This window comes from Dendrobates tinctorius, unplaced genomic scaffold, assembly GCF_039654945.1.
Source record: "Dendrobates tinctorius isolate UK_male_01 unplaced genomic scaffold, ASM3965494v1 ptg000075l, whole genome shotgun sequence".
NCBI lineage: Eukaryota > Metazoa > Chordata > Amphibia > Anura > Dendrobatidae > Dendrobates > Dendrobates tinctorius.
The window spans coordinates 12820840-12842595 of NW_027361743.1; the positions used below are offsets into that span (position 1 = coordinate 12820840).

At 44.8% G+C, this 21756-nt stretch overlaps 1 protein-coding gene across 1 annotated transcript; it reads right to left on the reverse strand.

Moving 5' to 3' along the window:
- Nucleotides 1-819: 819 nt before the first annotated feature.
- On the reverse strand, nt 820-16477 carry ACAT1 (acetyl-CoA acetyltransferase 1). Its single transcript, XM_073583000.1, has 12 exons — nt 16329-16477; nt 15144-15191; nt 12470-12587; nt 12289-12384; nt 12090-12190; nt 9747-9890; nt 9139-9289; nt 8954-9049; nt 8395-8508; nt 7197-7261; nt 3059-3216; nt 820-1663 (listed from the first exon to the last, which is right to left on the reverse strand). Exons 1-12 carry the CDS (start codon nt 16377-16379, stop codon nt 1543-1545), a joined length of 1263 nt encoding a protein of 420 aa, XP_073439101.1. The 5' UTR covers nt 16380-16477; the 3' UTR covers nt 820-1542.
- Nucleotides 16478-21756: the final 5279 nt, after the last annotated feature.

Sequence of the window (21756 nt, forward strand, 5' to 3'; positions counted from 1 at the left end):
TACCGTTTTTTCGGATTATAAGACACTTTTTTCCTCCCAAAATGTGGAGGAAAATGGAGGGGGGTGCGTCTTATAATCCGGATGTACTGGCTCTGGTAGAGGTGGGGAGGTTGGCGGAGCAGCGGGTCACAGAGGCAGGAGCCGGTGGCTGTGGCTAACTCCTTTGCCCGCTGCTAAAGAGAAATGAATATTCACTGCATTCCACACCCTCGCAATTCTTTTAAGTATCGGCACACGTGACCGCCGGCAGCAGGAAGGCTCCTGTTGATACTGCGCACTACTGAAGAGCAATGAATACTCACTTGCTCTCTTTGATGAACAGTCCAGTGAGTATTCCAGAAGCTGCGTTCTGCTTGTGAGCAGCGCATGACATCCCTGCCCTGCTTACAAGCATAAAGCAGTTGATGGCACCGGAGCAGAACGCTGCGAGGGATTGGAGGAAGGCAAGTGTAATTTTTTTTTGTTTATGCATTCCAGGACAAGGCGGGGGCCCTGCATACCAGGATAGGGGATATGAAGTACAGAATTGGCCACATTTTTGCTTCAATTTTTTTTTTCCTAATTTCCGCCTCAAAAAACCTAGGTGCGTCTTATGGTCCGGTGCGCCTTATAGACTGAAAAAAAAAAAAAAGAGAAGAGAAAAAAAGAAAAAGGGGAGATAAATGAAAAATTCCAACTCATCACAGAAATATACATCCTCATAGGTATGTCAGAGGGAAGAGAAATAAAAAAAAAGCCAAGAAAAATGGTCCCATCGGGAAAAGGGTAAGACATCAAGAGAATTTTAGTAGGGTTTATAGTAAATAACTGAAAACAAAACCTGGTCAAAATTGTTTTATTAAACAAATTAAGAATTTCAGCTCCGCTCAGAATTTGGATCAGCCAGACTTCTGTTTCCAGCTTGGAACTTGTGAAGTAGACTGCTTGTCTTATATTTCACTTGGTTGTATATTTTTTAGTACTGTGACAGCAGGTAGGGGTGGGCAAGTTGATGTTTTCTGTTATTCTAAACTGAAAATCTAAGAAAAATATATGTTTTGGAATTAGACTTCAAAAATGATAGTTATAGATACAGACGTGAAACGGTCAAACAATAAATTTTGTGAGCAATCCTGTTTCTATAAATTTAACCTAGAAACATTACCAATCCCGTAAAACCAGCGGTGTCTGGCATTTACTTAAATGTGAAGTTGCAATACTGGATCCAACCCACAGATTGGGGAGGTGCTGTGGAGATGGATTAAATCACAAATTAAATAGGGCAGCCACTGTAAAGATCCTAGAAACCGTATACATTCAGTTATGTCCATACTGGATTATTAGATGTTTTTGTAACAATACAAGAAAATTGTAAAAGGAAATCCAAGTTCAACTAAAGCCCTGCTAGACCAATGTCCTTTAGGCTTACAGGTCCATATTGATACATTATGAAAAGAGTCTTTTCCCGGGAAGACGAGTGGTAATAAAAACCAAACTGTAAAGATTATGAAGTGCGTGGATTGCAGATGCTCCAATTTCCTGACCGATATCTGGATTGTGCTTTTATAACTTCTCAATCAAGATTGCTGAGGCGCCTCCACCACCATTACAGATGCCAGCAACACCGAACTGTCCTTTCTTCAATGCGTGGGCCATGTGGCCAACGATTCGAGCTCCCGACATTCTACAAGTGGAAAAGAAATATGATATTCAGCAAAAATATCAATAAGTAGCATAGCGAAATTAAGAGGATTTTTCCATGTATGTTGTGGATTTTTGTTGATTATTCTACCTTCCCCCAGGCCTGCTGTTGCCCCTCTGGTGATGCGCTCATCCTTATTGACAGGCTGCAGTGGTGACATCAGGACTAAAGCAAATGCGACTGCTCATGACTGGGCACGAGATGGCTGGGCCCAAAGATTGATTGCAATAGTCACATTCCTTGTAGCGACCAAGCACCTCCATAGTAACATACATAGTTACTAAGGCCGAAAAAAGACATTAGTACATCCAGTTCAGCCTACAAAAATTCTGTCAGAATAAATCCCCAGATCTACGTCCTTCTAAAGAACCTAACAATAACTGTAAGATACAACATTGTTACGCTCCAGGAAGACATCCAGGCCTCTCTTGAACCCTTCGACTGAGTTCGCCATCACCACCTCCTCAGGCAGGGAATTCCAGATTCTCACTGCCCTAACTGTAAAGAATCCTCTTCTATGTTGGTGGAGAAACCTTCTCTCCTCCAGACGCAGAGAATGCCCCCTTGTGACCGTCACCTTCCTTGGTATAAACAGATCCTCGGAGAGATATTTGTATTGTCCCCTTATATACTTATACATGGTTAGTAGATCGTCCCCAGTCGTCTTTTTTCTAGACTAAATAATCCTAATTTTGCTAATCTCTCTGGGTATTGTAGTTCCCCCATCCCCTTTATTAATTTTGTTGCCCTCCTTTGTACCTGCTCTAGTTCCATTATATCCTTCCTGAGCACCGGTGCCCAAAACTGTACACAGTACTCCATGTGCGGTCTAACCAGAGATTTGTACAGAGGCAGTATAATGCTCTCATCATGTGTATCCAGACCTCTTTTAATGCACCCCATGATCCTGTTGGCCTTGGAAGCCGCTGCCTGGCACTGGTGGCTCCAGGTAAGTTTATCATTAACTAGGATCCCCAAGTCCTTCTCCGTGTCAGATTTACCCAGTGGTTTACCTGGTTGTTTAACCCTATACCTACTGTTAATGGCGTTATCGGACCTGAGAGGTTTCCTTTAAATAAATGTAAATGTCAATTCAGAGTTTGGACTGCAGCCCAGCGAAATGCAGCCCATGGTGTCATCTGTACTACATGCTTATAACACCCAGACATAAGCAGCACTGTGCAGAGGATAATACAGGAGAAGGGGCCCTTTGTTTGAAGCAGTCGCCATATTCCTCCCAGGGACACTCCAGTCATCTGCACATTACGACATTTTATATATCAAAACTATGTGTACATGTCACGAGTAGGGGACACGTGATCTGTCTCGCAGGCCGTCACCCAGCAGTTAGTTTATAGTGATATTTGCTGCACATACCCAATGGGATGTCCGAGAGACACTGCTCCACCATTGACATTGACTTTAGCAGGGTCAATATCCAACATTTTTATGTTGGCCAACACAACAACACTGAAGGCTTCATTGATCTCCCACATGGCAATATCTTCTTTCTTTAGTCCAGCAGCACTCAGGACCTGTACAAAACAAGTCAGGACAATGGAGTCAGAAGATGGAGATCTGCACAGAAGGTGCCATTAATAAATCCAGAAAGGAGGTATACATAGTACTGGGATGCATAGAGATGGATACCTAACTGGATAAATACACATGTTGGCTCAAAGAAGACCTGTCACCAAACTTTTCACACCGAACTGGACACCATGTAATATAATAGGGACTGCAGAGCAAAATAAAACATGTTTTTTTCCAACTTTGCCTGTCCACCAGTATCTCTTATGTTTTTTTTAACTCATTAATTGCCAAGAACTACAAGTAGGTGTCAGACAGCTTTCACTAGGGGAGTGCATTTCTTTCTCCCTGTATGACGTTGTCCAATCATAAGCAGGCAGCAACCACTCAGGGAGAAAGAAGAACACACCACTGGTTAACAGCCGAGAGCGGAGCACCGATCCACCCGCAGTTGTTAAAAGGCACATGATGGCTAATTAAGACAGTCGCCATGTGTGGGGAAACAGGAGCTCAGCGCCGGAGCCCGCATCAAAGGCAGGGATATGACGTATGATGTAGATATATGTCATATGTCATGAAAGGGTTAAAGAAGCACTCCCATTAACACCCTTCCTTTGATGTGGGCTCTGGCAGTGAGCCCACATCTTTTCCGGCACAAGTCAGCTGTTTTACACAGCTGACGTGCCTGAAACAGCCGCGGGTGGAATCACGATCCACCCGCGGCCAATAACCCATGAAATGCCACGGTCAAACTGACAGCGGCATTTAACACACGCTCCCGGCCAGCGCGTCGAAAATCCGTCCATCGGTGACACTCCCCCCCCGTCACGTGATCACGGGTCACCGATGGTTTGGCATGACAACGGTGGTTGGTGCTCATAGCAGCCGAGCAATTCTACTACATATAGGTGATCTGATCATCGCCTGTATGTAGCTGAGCTGATCAAGTTATGGCAGCTTCTAGTCTCCCATGGAGACTATTGAAGCATGCCAAAAGTAAAAAAAATAAAATATATATATATATATATATATATATATATATATATATATATATATATATATATATATATATATATATTTTATTTATTTATTTTTTTTTCAAATAAACCCCCCCCCCCCCCCCTTCGCCCTATTGAAAATAAAACATGCACACATTTGGTATCGCCACGTTCAGAATTAGAGTCAAAACGCCAGAATTACGTTTTTTTGGTTGCCGCAACATTGCATTTAAATGCAATAACAGGTGATCGAAAGATCATATCTGCATCAAAATGGCATCATCAAAAACGTCAGCTCAGCACACCAAAAAATAAGCCCTCAACCAACCAGAGATCACGAAAAATGTAGATGCTACGGGTTTTGGAAAATGGTGCAATTTTTTATTTATTTATTGATTTATTTTTTTTTATTTTTTTCTTTACAAGCTTCGGAATTTTTTTTCCCACCACTTACTGTATATACTAAAGTATAAGCCGAGATTTTCAGCCCATTTTTTTTTTTCTGGTATTCGAGTCATATACCAGGGGGTCAGCGGGGGAGGGGGAGCACGGGTGTCAGATCATTCTCACCCCCTCCTGGCACGGTCTCTGCAGCCCCTGCTTCTCCCATGGTCTCCGGCCCCTGTGTTCAGCGGTCACGTGGTAACGATCATTAAAGTCATGAATATGCACATATTCATGACTAATGAGCGGTAACACGTGACCACTGAACACTGGAAGAGCTGCGGCACTGGAGACCATGGGAGAAGCAGGGGCTGCAGAGACGCGCCAGGAGGGGGCGAGTATGACGGGGAGGACAGGAGGAGCATATTCTATATTCACCTGTCCCCGTTCCATAACCTTTATGGAGCAGCATATGGGGCATATTATTCTATGGAGCATCTGATGGGGCCATAACCTTTATGGAGCAGCATTATATGGGGCATATTATTCTATGGAGCATCTTATGGGGCCATTATTAACCTTTGTGCAGCATTATATGGGGCGTATTTTGTATGGAGCATCTTATGAGGCCATCATGAACTATATGGGGCTCTTGATTTAATATGGACATTAAGGCTGGTTTCACATTCGCGCTTTTTAAGCGCACGCACGGCCGGGGGTAGCTCCGCCCCCGAGCCGGCTCTCTGCCCGGCGTGCCCGCCCCTTCCTTGTAGCGCCGCCTCCTAGCGCACAGCGGCGCCTGCGATCGGCGCACCCTATCTTTAGCATAGGGTGCGCAGATCGTGCGCAGGCCGTGCGCTAGTTGCGCTTTGACCTGCGCTGCGCACTTTTGACGGTGCGCCGTGCGCGCCAAAATCAAACTTTTCGGATTTTGGCGCGCACGGCGCACCGTCAAAAGTGCGCAGCGCAGGTCAAAGCGCAACTAGCGCACGGCCTGCGCACGATCTGCGCACCCTATGCTAAAGATAGGGTGCGCCGATCGCAGGCGCCGCTGTGCGCTAGGAGGCGGCGCTACAAGGAAGGGGCGGGCACGCCGGGCAGAGAGCCGGATCGGGGGCGGAGCTACCCCCGGCCGTGCGTGCGCTTAAAAAGCGCGAATGTGAAACCAGCCTAAGAAATATTTAACCTACTCGTTAATTTTTTTTTTTTTTTTTTAAATTTTCCAGTAGCTGCTGCATTTCTCACCCTAGGCATATACTTGATTCAATAAGCTCTCCCAGTTTTTTTGTGGCAAAATTAGGGGTTTCGGCTTGTACTCGAGTTGGCTTATATACGGAAAATAAAAAAAAAAAGAACCCAGACATGTTTGTCGTCTATGAACTCGTAATGACCTGGAGAATCATAATGGCAGGACATTTTTAGCATTTAGTGAACATAGTAAAAAAGCAAAAAACAAAACAATTATGGAATGGCACTTTTTTGCAGTTTCACAGCACTTGGAATTTATTTTCCTGTTTTCCAGTACACAATATGTTGTCGTTCAAAAGTACAAATTGTCTTGCAAATAACAAGCCCTCACTCGGCCATATTGACCGGGAAAAAAAAAAAATTAAGTTATGGCTCTGAGAAGAAGGGGAGCAAAAAGCGAAAACGCAAAAACTAAAATACCTCCGGTCATGGAGGGGTTAATATTTCTCTCCATTAAATCTGTATGTATGTTGCCTCCCATTAACAGTGATTGTAAGGTGAAATCTAGTTATATATTATTGTGGCACTGTGATAATTTTATCACACAATGCGCCAGCAGATATTTTCCATAGGCTACAGAGCTTATTTAGAGATTCGATCTCGTGTAAACTACAAGTCAAAATTAAATTGGATTTCTTATAAAGGGACATGGATGTCGAGGAATTAGCGATTCCCGATCCATGGGTATACTTTCTGACTTCTCAACTACAACATCTTCATCGGTTGGTCAGATAGTATGGGGATAAATGGACGTTTGTATTTTGTAAAACCAAAGTGGCTCTCTCCAATGTGTATACTAGAGGCCGGGAACAAACTGTACCAAAAACAAAAAACAAAAAAAAACCAATCCCCATTCTTGCTTTTAATATGAGGTTTGGGATGGGGAAGAACTATGAAGTATAAAAAAAAAAAAAAAATTGTACTAACTTCACTCCAATATAGCATAGTCCACTCCTAGGGAAACTGTACAAACTTACAGTTCCCTTATTGGGAGAAAAATCTCTCTCAATTATACCTCCTTTATAGGGTGCACTGAACCCCTAGTTTACTCCACAAAATGGGAACCAGGCACATATTATAGGAATGCAGAAGAATGAGTATTTTGGAAAGAGGGGACATCTCTGATAAAACAAGCCTTCCGCTTCGAGGTCATGCAGAGTGGTGATGACACCCAATAGACGAAAAGAACTGGGCTGGATCTCGGAGAAGACAGTGGTAGGGGAGGATATTAATACAATAGACAAACTGAGCCATGGCCTTTGTTGTGTGCAGATTATTTTCTGTAATATACCTTTACATCTACATTAGTTTAAAGTTTGCAAATAAAATCATGAATTTTGCACTCGAATTCTTACCTTAGGAATTGCATAGGCAGGTGCAATAGGGAAGTCAATTGGGTCTACAGCAGAGTCAGCAAAAGCTAAACAAAAGGAGAAAAATAAAGATAAAATAAAGTAACACATAAGAATATGCGAGTACAAGTCTATGGGTGCAAGTGAAACATCGCACTGCACTCGGGTGTCATCCCAGTGCAGTCTGATATATACAGTCAGGTAATGGAGGAGACTGAGAAATTACTGTCTCCGTCTCCTCCGCAGCTGTGCTCCGATACGGTCATGTGAGAGGATCGGAGCACAGTAGCACGACACTTGGATCTCGCTCCCAGAACATTAGCATATCGCATCGGATGCTATACACTCGTGTGACTCCAGCAAGCCGAGCGCACATCTTTCCCATTATTATTCAGCCATCGCCTGCCTCTGACAGCCAAGGCGGCAATGGTGCGCCTCCTGCGGTTGTTAGCTTGTTAAATGCCGCTGTCGATCTGTGACAATGGCATGTATTTGGCGTGCGCCGGCAGGGGGTGCTTCATTTTGTGTGTCAATCGGCGCGCCCCTGATGTGATTGTGGGCCACTGATGGGTTGACATGACAGCCGGAAGTCTGCTGAAGACCGCCAAGCTTGTCGTGATGATGCTCCTGTGAAATCCAGCTTAGGCCGGTTTCACATTTGCGCTTTTGAGCGCAGCGACGGCCTGCGCACGGCCGCCGCTAAGCCCCGCCCCCTGCTGCGCCTCCGCCGGTAGCTGCATGTGTCCCCTATCTTTATCACTGGGGGCGCAGGCCGTGTGCAGTATGCGTTTGGCGGCGCATGCGCCCTTTTGACGGTGCGCCGAGCGCAACCAAACTGCAGGTTGCGTTTGGCGCACCGTCAAAAGGACGCATGCGCCGCCAAACGCATACTGCGCACGGCCTGTGCCCCCAGTGATAAAGATAGGGGACGCAGGACGCATGCAGCGTCATGCGCCGGTAGGCGGAGATACCGGCGGAGGCGCGGCAGGGGCGGGGCTTAGCAGCGGCCGTGCGCAGGCCGTCGCTGCGCTCAAAAGCGCAAATGTGAAACCGGCCTTAATGCTGGCGTCCATAGAGACTGTGATATCCACTATACACAGCAGTCCTTGGTATTGCTCTGACAGTACACATGTTGGAACAGCGGTGCAGCCGTGCATCTTCTCCAAACTGTAAATAGTCAAGAAATCATTCGGTGCTTTACCAAGGATCCGGGCCAAAGGCTTCACTTTGAGATGGTCTGCTGCTTCAGACGTCATAAGGACCAAGGCTGCTGCCCCATCATTCAGCGTGCTGGCGTTGGCCGCAGTTACTGTGCCTGGGAACAGGTGAAAACACAGTTATGGAGAATGTTATAGACAGACTTCAGTAACACATTGCCAACAGTCTGCAGGATTTACACAAGGCTTTCATCCCAATCCATCCATTTTTTTTTAGCTAGCCCAAACTGCTTCTATTTGCAATATTACAAAAGGAGCATCAGAGGAGCACAAGGATGCCGAAACTGGACAGTGTGTCCCAGCAGATCCGGCCAGCTTCGGCGCAGCGCTTACAAGCTTTATTGGAAAGAACTTGTAAGTGCTGAGCACCTTCCCTCGAATACCAGCCACGACTCCCATGTTCCAGCTCGTACTCTAGGAAATGAGAGTATTTATTTTTAATTAAATAAATAGATGTGAGGCTATGATGTATTCAGTTCTCCCTGCAAGTTATAACTTTAAATACATCAAACACTCAGCGCCACATTCCCCCATATTTCTCACCATTGTCTTTTTGGAAAACAGTCTTGAGTTTTGGAAACTTGCTGAAATCTACCCGTTTATACTCCTCGTCTTCCTGTACAACAACATCAGGTTTCCCTGCAGGACAGAAGCATCTTTAGCAGATTGACAGATACATTTTCTTTTTTTAATACAGTTTGTGAAGAATATTTCGCTCAGTTGAGCACCTTTTTGTTGAATAGTAACTGGCGCAATTTCTTTCGCGATCATCCCAGACTCCCAGGCGGCTTTACTTCTGGTGTAAGAATTGATGGCGAAACTGTCTTGTTCTTCCCGCCCGATGCTGAACTTCTTTGCGGTGTTTTCTGCACAGTTTCCCTGTAGTACAAGGCACACGGCTATAGATCCATCATGCCGGGTTCAAACAAACTTGAGGGTTAGTGGGATTAGGTAGGTAAATATTTAAAGGAAGACTGTTCAGCAAACATTGACTGCTCAAACCAAGCACAGAAGCTCGCTCCACCCTTGGTCAAACAGTTCAACGCCACCTTCCAACTATTGTAAAGTTAGAGGTGTCAATGAAGGAATAAGAGGGTGGACAGAGAAGCAAAAACAAACAAGTAGGCAGGTGCACGGAAAGGTACGGCCACGTCACGGGGCACCAAGCATTTGTGCTTGGTTTGAGCAGTCATTTTCTGCTGACAGACTCTTGTAATCGATTGTGATATATAAAATTTCTGTAGTGAAATATGGGAATATTGATAATTTAGGAAAGCCTAGGGCGCAGTATTTGGAACATGACATTACACAATGTAGTCACCATGTTATTACACACCATGTGGATTTTGTTGTAGACGTCAGTAAGTCCATCTTTCACAATCAGATCTTCCAGTTTCACTCCACCATATGGCGTGGCCCCTCGTGTCATGCAATACGGTACGTTGGACATGCTCTCCATCCCGCCTGCTACCATGACTTTCTGTAGGACAATAAAGCAGCCGTAATCAAGAACGACACATTGTGAACAAGGCGATTTCAATGAAGAACCAGCAGACAGGAAGCCGAAAAGCAGAAGGAAAGCAGCTAGCAAGAACCTGAGGGAAGGTTTGCGGAGGTAGTTTGGGGACTACAAAAAAACAAAACAAAAAAACCTCGGAATCTTGGATGACGCTTTTAAATAAAATGTTAGTCTCCTTCAGCTACCACTAGGAGAGATTACCGCACTGATGTTTACACAGCTCTCATAGAACTCACTAAATCCATCCTTAGTAACCTCCAAGCACATAGGTGAGGCAGCACCATGCAGGCTGACAAGATACTTAGTTGGATTACTAGGTTAAGCAATCTTTATATAATCACCTCCACTGTATAAAATATTTGCAATTCTTACTGTTTAACCCCCTAATGACAAAGCTTGAAAACAGTTAACAAGCGGCCTTTTTTTTTTTCTATTTTTGACTCTTTATATTTCACCATCCATAACTATTTTTTTTATTGACATGGCTCTTTGTTTGTGGGTTGTTTTAGACCGAAACGTGTTATATTTTTTGACTGCCATGCCATATTAAAGATGACATATTTAAAGCAATGTTCTTATTGGATAGCAGCGACTTCCTTCAGTGTCCACCAGATTGTGGATTCATGAACTTTAGCTTATATGAGAGAGGCCTTTAGTTGCTTAGAATTTACCTTTGGTTCCTTTGTGGCCTCACAGATTATACATCTTGCTCTTGGATTGATGTTTGTTGGTATACCACTCCTCAGGAGGGTAATAATAGTCTTGAATTTCCTCCATTTGTACCCAATTTGTCTGACTGTGGATTGGTGGGGTGCAAATAATTTAGAAACGGTTTAATAACTTTTTTTTTAGCCTGAGGTCCTCAGAAATCTGTTTGTGCCATAATGCACTTCCATACATGTGTTAAGATCAGACTTTAATATAACAGGTCACCCACTCACAACTGATTGAAAAAAAAAAAAAAAAAAACACAACAAAGAACAGACTATAATTTCACCTTCATATTATCTGCTAATCCTAAGGGTATGTGCACACGTTGCAGAAAACTTCTGCACAAAAACCTGAATCCCTTCCCAGAAACCACACCTATTTTTCCGCGGCGGTTTTTGCGCGGTTTTGATGCGTTTTTTACCGCAGCGGTTTCTAAAAGCATGGGAGAAGTCTAAACCGCGGAAAAAAACGCAAAATTAATGTGCATGCTGCGTTTTTTACTGCGATGCGGTTTTTTCGCGGTAAAAAACGCATCAATGTGCACACAAAGTGCAAAATGCATAGAAATGACTGTGCAGCTTATTTTTAGCGGTTTTTACTATAAAAACCGCTAAAAAACCGCTGTGTGTGAACACAGCCTAAAGGTTCACATACTTTTGCCACTCACAGACATGTGGTATTGGATGGTTTTCCTCAACAGAAATTCAAATAAATAATAATTTTACCCATTTCTTTGATTTGGTTCCCTATATCTACTTTTAGGAGTGGTGTGAAAATCTGATATAGTTTTAGGTCAAAATTATCTAGAAATAGACAATTCTGAAGCGTTCAAAACCATTCAAGCACCACTGTATGAGTGAGTCTACCTAATGAGAGGGTTTTGGGTTTTTTTTTAAACCGCATACAGTATAAAAACAAAAATGTTTTAAGATATATTGTGGACTCACCTTTTAAAGGAGTTATCGTTTAATCAGAACTTAAAGGGGTATTCCCATCTCCAAGATCCTATCCCAATATGTAGGTGTAAGAATATTAGCAAATGCCTCCTATTAGAAATTGTAGCATAGTTCTTCTGATTCACTATGTCGCTTAACAAAGTGTAGGGCATTGCAGTAGCTTAGGTATCCATAGTTACGACCATTCATATAGGTAACAGTTAGTTAGTGGTCGTAACCACAGATACCTAAGCTACTGAAAAGCCTTGCACATGGGGTAAGCAACATTGCTAATCAGAATAACTACACATTTCTATTTGGAGGTATTTGCTAATATTACGCCTACTACCCATTGGGATAGGATCTTGGAGATGGGTATACACCTTTTAAGTGTCTTATTGCTGGGCCCCACTGTACTCCGGGATCTCAGTCAGCCATGCAAACTTTACATACAGCGGTGTCATGGGACTATTGCTCAAACAGGGGACTCCAGAGTTGTCAGGCATGGTCTCACCTGGTGTCCACACATCAGGCTCTGTGCAGCCAACATAATGGACTTCATCCCAGAGGCACAGACTTTGTTCACGGTGGTGGTGGGTGTAGAGATCTGCAGACCTAAGCCCCGCCACAAACCCAACAAAAAAAAAAAAAAATGACATAAGCAAATGATTCCATATGATGGTAATGAGACTAAGCATGCCCCAAATCTGTACCTGCACCGAGCGCTGCCTGTCGGGTGGGTGCCTGTCCCTGCCCCGCCTGTAGGACATTGCCCATATATACCTCATTGACCTCCTCTGATGGAATAGCTGCAAATATAGGAGAAAAATAACATGAACCCCTGTCTACTCAACCAGACGGCACCGGGCTACAAGAATGCGGCACCGCACGTACCGGCTCGCTCAACTGCAGCTTTAATGGCAATGGAGCCAAGCTTTGTGGCTGGAAAAGAGGACAGAGACCCCTGGAATGAACCCATCGGTGTTCTTACTGCACTCGCGATCACCACCTCCTGGGGAAAAAAAATGTCAATGGTAAATAAATATAGGTTTCTGTTGGGAGAGACATGTGCAACATCTGTAGAATTTCCAATATCCCCTCCAAAGCGAGATTTTGCCACATATTCTCCAGTAATGTCTGCCGTTCACCAGAATTCCTGGCAGACCGACCCCATGGTGAACCCTGCAGCGGCAGGCAGCAAAGTGAATAGAGCCGTCTTTAGTAGAGATGGGCGAACCCAAACCGTAAAATTCAGCGTCCATACCGAACACCTACTGTTCGGGCACGGACTTCACCAGGAAGTCTGTATTACTGTTCGGGCTGCCCCGAACACCGGGTGTTTGTCGCATGACAGCGCAGCAAACTCTGCTTCTGATCAGCAGTAAAATCACCACCGCCGGTCAGAGAGCTGCGGTTCCCACGCTGTCAAATGACAGTGAGCCCGCAGCTGTGACCGGAGGTATAAAGTTTACCTCTGGTCACGGCCGTTGGCTGATGGCACTACTGTTCCCATGCAACTACGCCTGCTGCCGCTACTGTTCCCATGCAACTACGCCTGCTGCCCCTACTGTTCCCATGCAACTACGCCTGCTGCCGCTAATAACAGCAAGAGCAGGCATTGGCTGATGGGAGTATTCATCACCTGGTGCCTGCGCTAATAATAAAAAAAATTAAAAAAAATTAAAAATGGCATGGGTTCCCCTGTATTTTTTATAACAAGCCAGACAAAACTCACAGTTGGGGGCTTCAACCCTCAGCAAGGTTGGTTATCAAGAATAGAGGGGTCCCCACTGATTTTTTTTTTTAAGTTATTTAAATTAATAACTTAAAAAACGGTGTGGGGGGTCCCCCCCCATTTTTGACAACCAGCCTTGCTAAAGCAGATAGCTGGGAGCTGATATTCTTAGGCTGGTAAGGGACCTTGGATATTGCACTCCCAGCCTAAAAATAGCAGCCAGCAGCCACCCAGAAAACGCACATCTATCAGATGCGCCAATTCTGGCACTTTGCCCTGCTCTTCCCACTTGCTCTGTAGCGGTGTTAAGTGGGGTTCATATTTGTGGGGTTGATGTCACCTTTGTATTGTCAGGTGACATCAAGCCCATGGATTAGTAATGGAGAAGAGTCTATAAGACACCTATCCATTACTTATTCTATAGTTGTATTGTAAATAGACACACAGCCAGAATAAAGTATTTTATTTAAAATAAAACAAAACGCACTTCTACTCACCTAATGCCCATTCCATTGAATACCTCGACTCCTATAATAGAACAAAAATAAAAAAACAACGATATCCCTCACCTGTCAGTCATTCTGTCCCATGCCGTAATACAGGTCTGGCGGAGAAATAGTTTTCAATCTGGACGGTGCCAAGATGCGACCGTCCAGGCTGAGAACCACTGGGGAATGAGCTGTTCGTGGTGACGTCCTCAAGGTTACCACTGGTCACTGAGACTGCACTACCAGCTGTGCCAATGAAGTCAGGTGATGAGATCACCGCTTGCACAGTGAGACTTTTTCTCATTGTGCTAGCGGTGATAACTGAAGTTCAGGGTCCCGATTGGGAACGCAGCCTCAGTGACCGGCTGTAACCTCGATGATGTCACCGCTAGTCACTGACACTGTGCTCACAGTAGCTCATTCATCAGTGGTTCTCAGCCTGGACCGTCGCATCTTGGCACCCTCCAGGTTGAAAACTGTTTATCCCTAGACATGGATTACGGCGTGGGGCAGCATGACGGACAGGTGAGGGATATTGCTGTTTTTATTTTTGTTCAATTACAGGAGACGAGGGATTCAATGGAATGGGCGTTAGGTGAGTAAAACTGTGTTTGTTATTTTTAAATAAAAATGGAAAATTGTGTTTTGTTTTTATTTCAAATAAAAGACTTTATTCTGTCTGCATCTTTACTTACCATGTAACTATAGGATTAGTAATGGATAGGTGTCTTATAGATGCCTCTCAATTACTAATCTGTGGGCTTGTGGTCACCTGACAATACAAAGGTGACAGAATTGGCGCATCTGATAGATGTGACTTTTCTGGGTGGCTGCCAGCTGCTATTTTTAGGCTTGGGGGCCAATATCCAAAGCCCCTTACCAGCCTGAGAGTACCAGTCCTCAGCTGTGAGTTTTGCCTGGCTTGTTATGAAAAATACAGGGGAACCCAGAAGCGGATTTTGTGACACAGTCATGTATGATAGCATGGCAAATACTGGATGTTCAGGCCCCCATTCAAGTGAATGGGGTCCAGGTCCTGTTCTGGTACCAGACCCGAACATCCAGAAGTCAGCTCATCTCTAGTCTTAAAGGTACCTCTTTGCGGCTGGATGGACAATGATACTACGTAAATTTTGCACAAGCTCCTGCTGCACCCATTCTGGAGTCAAAATATTAATATCTGGGGGCAGATGCATAAAAACAGATGCAAAGAAAAAAAAAAGGAGTTATTTTTCTTGCAAAATGAAAGTTAAAGAATATCTAAAAGGTGGCCATATAAAACTACTGTCCTGCATCAGTTATAGTACTTCTCTAGCCTAGAGACAGCTACACAGACAACACTTACGTTTAAAGATCGCTGTGATGCATAAGATCGGTGTGAATATTTCAGTGCCTGGGAAAAAAACCCAAGAAACATTATTTAATAAGGATACAGGAAATAAAGTTATGATTGGTGGAAATTTAAAGGGGTTGTCCAGTCTTCAGTCACTGTGTGCCTGCGGACTTCTGAATCCTTACAGGATTCTGCAGCTTTGCCGGCGACAGTGGGTGATCATGTGATCACAAGCATGAGATTTGCATATATGTGGTCACGTGCTGACTACCCTGTTCAATGCAAGTGCACGTCTAGTCGGAACGTGGTCAGAAGTATGCCAATCGCACACCTGTGGCCAATTGACGGCCCGCTCTCGCCAGTTACACACATACATATATCAGACTTACACTCCCCTCCCACAAAGGCGCCATTCCAGTGATGTCTGTATCGTGTCTGCTGGAGCTCATGTAGCACTCTTATGCCACCTGAGCGCTGCAATTTACCAGCGGCCACTGATAGGCTGCAGCGCTCACACCTCCTTGAAAGCTTCATCTGAGTGAAATGGAAGCACTGCAGCCCATCAGTGGCCGCTGGTAGGTTGCAGCTCTCAGGTGGCATAACAGTGTGACATGAGCACCTGCAGACCCGACATTGCTGGGACGGCACAGGTGCAAGAGAAAAGTATTATTTTTTGTTAATTTTACACAGGGGACTAGCACATTTCAGAAGGGGCTGTCCAACCCCCCCAGGCCTGGATACAGCCCCCCCAGTGACATCTGCCAGCATGACCTGAGTGCTGCCAATGCCGCCATGCAGCCTTACCTGCCCCCGGCTTGCACCCACTGGTACATTAGGGCACCGCCATGTACAGGGGGCATCTTCTGCAGACCCCGGCTTTTTAATTCGGGGTCTCAGTGATATAATCCGCTGTAGTCAGTGCAAACCCCAGGGGGCACACTGGAGCCCTGCTGTTAGGGCACACTTGGCATTGTGCTGTACCATCCCCCACATAACTACACAAAAGAGGCAGCAAATAAAAACCTGGGCCCCAAAATGCTGCTCAGGAGCCCGAATTGTGACTTGGGAGGCAGCAGAAGTGACCCAGCTCTGCTCGGCTACCCACTATAGGCAGCTGCACAATGGCGCCCCGGCCTGGCACACTGCAGTGCCATCACCTGCTCCTCACTAGCCATCCTCTCAGCGGAGAGCACTCACCCGGGCGGCGCTGGAGGACAGGGCGGCAGGACGCGGGACACAGAAGGCCATGACTACACCGGCGGCTGCCACTCTGTGACTGTCACTATGCGAGTCACCTCTACTCAGCGCACCGGACAACACCCACTACCCCGACCAATCAACAACCGCAGACAGCCCCGCCTTCGACTTCTATTGGGGCAGTCATGTATAGAGGCGTGACTTAAAATACATACATAATTTGATTGGTGGTAGCTTGACCATCGCCACAGAGATGAAATCGCTGGGCGGCCATATTTAGTCCTGGAAAACCTTGAAATGACACATAGAGAATGACTGGAGGAAGTGCTGGCAGCTCGTCCTAGTCAAAAGATGTTATTATAGGGGGATGATGGCTGCTTGCCGGGGCTCATCTAGAATTCATGGGGCCCCACAACAGAGGCAGGACACTGACAGATTCTCCATGAAGTCATTTTTTTAGATTTTATGACTTTAGTCACTTTATAATCAGATTTAGTTTTTTTAACACCATTTTTGCTGCAGATTTGCATAAAATAAAATCTACAGATGTTACCGATGGTTTTATGGGAAACCGCTGTAGATTTCACCTAATGCATCGAGAAGGATAAAAACCGCAGTGGAAATTCACAGCATAAATCGTCATGTTGCAGAATTTAAAGGGTTATTTCCATCTCCAAGATCCTATCCCAATATGTACTAGGTGTAATAGTAATTAATAATATTAGCAAATACCTCCAATTAGAAATGCACAAGGCAGTATAGTTCTTCTGATTGTCACTTACCCCATGTGCAGGGCTGTGCAGGGACCCTCTCTTCTGTATGTGTTTGAATTACCACTAAACCATGGGCGGAAATATCATTGGTGCAACATGTGGGGCACAAAAGGCATTGGGGCCCAAAGAAGATCCAATTTTGCTTTCTTAGGAGCTCTTGGGCTGCAAAGCTCCCATATATTATTGTTGTACAGGGTCCCTTTTCTTTCCATGTAGTGAACATACCTATATGTGTGTGTGTAAGTTATAACATACACTGTATATATGGCATTTATCTCTTTTTTATGACATTTTGTATCTGCATTTTTTTTTTCATTATTTTTGAAGATCAATACAGAAGTCTATGGGAAAAATGGCAAAAAAAAAGCCTTCCTGCAGACTTAGCACAACCACTCTGTCCAGAAAACTAAGATGCACCAAAAAAGCTGTAATTTTACTCCATGGGCTCATTGCAAAGAGCGTATTATGCAGGCATACACTGTCCGCGTAAGAATTGGGCAAGTACAGTGACCAGTGTTATTCAATAGGGATGTCCAGGTTACTTTTCTTCACACTGACCAAGTGTTCGTGTGAAAAAAAAAATTGCGACGTGCATTATTCTCTTTACAGTATCGGATAAGACTCACCCATTTAAGTCTATGGATGAGCAAAAGAAAAAGCTAGATCTCATACAGATCATCTGCGTAGTGTCTGATTTTTACGGATACATTTCCATTATTAACCCAGGAAGCTGCATTTGATCATTTACGTTTCAAAATGTTGATGTATAAAAACAGATCAGTCACATGGATGCACATTGTCCAAGTTTTCTGGGTGAAGATCTTTTGCATAGACTCCCTGACAGAAGTTATGGCGCTTATCCATGTTATGTAACTATAAGCTTATAACCTGACGTTAAATTCATCCATTGGTTGTATAAATTATTCTTTTGAAAGCTGAAACCCTCCGGAATGTGGTTTAGGTTCAGAAAATAAATTGGCATCAATGCAGAAATATTGATCATTTAATGGACACAGAATGGTCAGATTTTGGCAAGACAAAAGTTTTGTCGCCTGGTCATATCATGCACCCAATCCTAGTTTACATCCTCACCTGTGCTCAGTAAATGATCGGTTAATTAGTGGGTGTGTATAAAAAGAAACCCAGCACCCCAGACCTTCACTTGAGCTGCAACTTGAGCTCTGACAACATGCCAAAAATCCACCCTGCGACCAAAGCCTGGATTATCAAGAGGCTGAAGACCAGATCCACTGCAGAGATGGCTGGCACCTTTAATGTGTCTCAGCGTCAAGTACAAAGAATTAAAAAAAGATTCGAAGAGGCTGGAGATGTGTTTGACAAACCCAGATCCGGCACACCCTGCAAGACAACAACTCAGGAGGAACGTTTGTTGGTTAGAAAATCCAAAGCAAGCCCCTCTTCCACTGCAGCAGAGCTCCAACAGGCCCGGCCACTTCAAGTCCCTGTGTCATCTAGAACAGTTTGTAGGATTCTGTCTCGAAATGGCCTCCATGGTCGAATCAGTGCCCAGAAGCCAGAACTAAACAAAAGGCAAATAAAAAAAGTGTGGCATTTGCAAAGTCCCACAGCCTGCTAAACAGATGGACGCTGGAAAAATGGCAGAAGGTGGATTTCTCTGACGAATCTTCAGTATAATTACACCAAAGCCTCCGCAAATACTGCAGTAGACCTACTGGATGCCGTATGGATCCAAAATACACCCAGAAAACAGGTAAATTTGGTGGTGGAAAGATCATGGTCTGGGGTTACATTCAGTATGGGGGTGTGCGAAACATTTGCAAGGTGGAAGGCAATATCAATTGCCTAAAATATCAAGAAGTATTAGCTACCTCTTATATTCCAAATCATAAAAGGGGTCAAATTCTGCAGCAGGATGGTGCTCCATCTTCTACATCCATCTCTACAGCAAAGTTCCTCCAGGAAAAAAATAACAAGATGCTCAAGGACTGACCAGCCCAGTCACCAGACATGAACATCATTGAGCATGTTTGGGGTAGGAAGCTTGAAGACAAAACCAAAGAATGTAGATTAACTCTGGGAGGCATGTAAGCCCTGTTTCACACATCCGTTTTTTGTGTCCGCTAAATGGATCCGTTTCCGTTTTTTGCCGCTAACGGATCCGTTTGGATCTGTTTTTTTGACGGATCCGCGGTAGCCGCTAATGCAAGTCTATGGGGAAAAAAAACGGATCTGCCAAAAACATGGCGGATCCGTTTAACGGAAAACGACGGATTTGGACGGATTTAAAAAAACGGAAGTGTGATCCAGGCTTAAGACTGCATTCTTTCCTAGTCCTGGTGACTTCATTAATAAATTGTATGAATCATTGTTGAACCGCATGGATGCAGTCCTTCAAGCTCTTGGAAGTCGCACAAAATATTAAATATGACTCTAATAGCAGCACAACTTCATTCACCAATGTTATGCAACATATATTTGTATTCTAAGTTAATTATTTGTTTGAATATCACGTTACTTTCTGTGGCCGACAAAACTTTTGTCTTGCCAAAATCTGACCGTTCTGTGTCCATTAAGTGATCAATATTTCTGCATTGATGCCAATTTATTTTCTTAACCTAAACCACATTTTGGAGGGGTTCAGCTTTCAAAAGAATAATTTATACAACCAATGGATGAATTTAACGTCAGGTTATAAGATTTTATTTACATAACATGGATAAGCGACATAACTTCTGTCTGGGATTGTAGACTCTTCTGATCTCGAACTTAAGGCCACGTTCACACGCTCAGTATTTGGTCAGTATTTTCCATCAGTATTTGTAAGCCAAAACCAGGAGTGGGGGATAAATCCAGAAGTGGTGACGTGTTTCTATTATACTTTTCCTTTGATTCGTCTTCTCCTGGTTTTAGCTTACAAATACTGAGGTAAAAAACTGACGAAATACTGAACATGTGCACGTGGCCTTATGCTTTAGTAGTAGTATACTGTGGCCACGTTCACACATTGAGTATTATATTAATTTTTTACCTCAGCATTTGTAAGCCAAAACCAGGAGTGGGTGATAAATATTATTATTATAAACTAGATGGAGGCCCGATGCTATCGCATCGAGAGGGCGGTAATGTCACGATGGGGGCAGGCTTTTCAGCATTGAGAATCTCCCCCCATGTGCTCACTCACCTATCCACTCTCTCTTTCCCCATGTGCTGACCTCCCGTCTGTGCTCTCTTCTTTGACCTGTCTACCCCATGTGCCTTCCCCCTTGTCTGCTGTCTCTCTCCTTCCTGTGCTGTGTTCTCCCCTCATGTGCTGTCCCGTTTGATCTGTCTCCCCCCTGTGCTCTGTCTCTCACCCCTGTGCGCTTTCTCTCTCCCCAATCTGCTGTCTTCTCTCATGTCATCTCTTCTTTGACCTGTGTATCCCATGTGCTCTCCCCCCATGTCTGCGCTCTCTCCACCACTGTGCTGTCTTCTTCCTTCATGTGTTCTCTCGTTTGAGCTGTCTCCCCCCTGTGTGTCCTCTTTCCTATGTGCACTCAGATAGCGGCGGTCACATTAAAACCGTGCATGCGCTTCTCCTGTACAAAGATGACGGCGGTCAGTGAATTATTCGGCTGACCCCGGCTGCGGCGTGTTCGTGACGGTGTTCCGCTGGTGGTACCGAGGAAGAGCCTGTGTATGGCGTATACAGTGTGTGTGTGTGTGTGTGTGATGCGTACGGCACATACAATGTGTGTGTGTGTGTGGTGTGACGGTGTTCTGCTGGTGGTACCGCGCAAGAGGCTGGTACCACCAGCAGTTTCCATATTGAGACACCCATCACTTGAGTGTCCCAAAATGGCAGTTGGTGAACTTTCGCCGCTTGGAATTCTGGGATCCGGACACATCTAGACGAAACAGGATGTGAAGACATTACAAGGTAACTATATATTAGATACAGAAGTGGTGATGTGTTTCTATTACACTTTTCATCTGATTGTTCCTCTCCTGGTTTTGGCTTACACATACTGAGGTAAAATACTGACCAAATACTGAGCGTGTGAACGTGGCCTAAAGGGAGAAATCTGTCATTGCCGCTGACTAGGCAGCTGAAATTAAACCCACCCACAGTGGCTTCATTATTAGGCCATGTTCACACGTTCAGTAGCTTGTGTGTGGCGGGTATTTCTGCCTATGCAGAGGGCGCCCCCTGTGGTGTCTGAGATGTAATGAGTAGAGGGAGCCAACCAATCAGGCTTTAGCGCTGGAGGCAGTTGTGTTGAGGATGGCACTTGAGGTGAAGATGGCATTATGGACGCCCTGCACAGAGCAGCCCTGACCAGAGAGGGCGGTACAGCGGAGACCAGGCCCCATAGCCTATCGGCAGTGCCATCAAAATGGATGTGCCACCCCCACCCTGCACTCGTGCTATAGTATAGCAGCAGCGCTTACGGCCGGAGCATGCCGCCATTTGAACAACTCTCACAGCCACAGAGAGGGGCATCCCGCGAGAGCATTTTTGCTCAAACAAGAACCTGCCGCAAGCACAGTTCTGAGATGGGAGCTGTATGAGCAGCACTAGTGCCCCACTTACAGCAGTTACTGGAATTATCCATGCGCTTATACTGTAAATAGCCATTGGCAGACAGCGCCCCTTGTGGCCGGCCAGGGGACACTTTTGGGCACTTCGATTC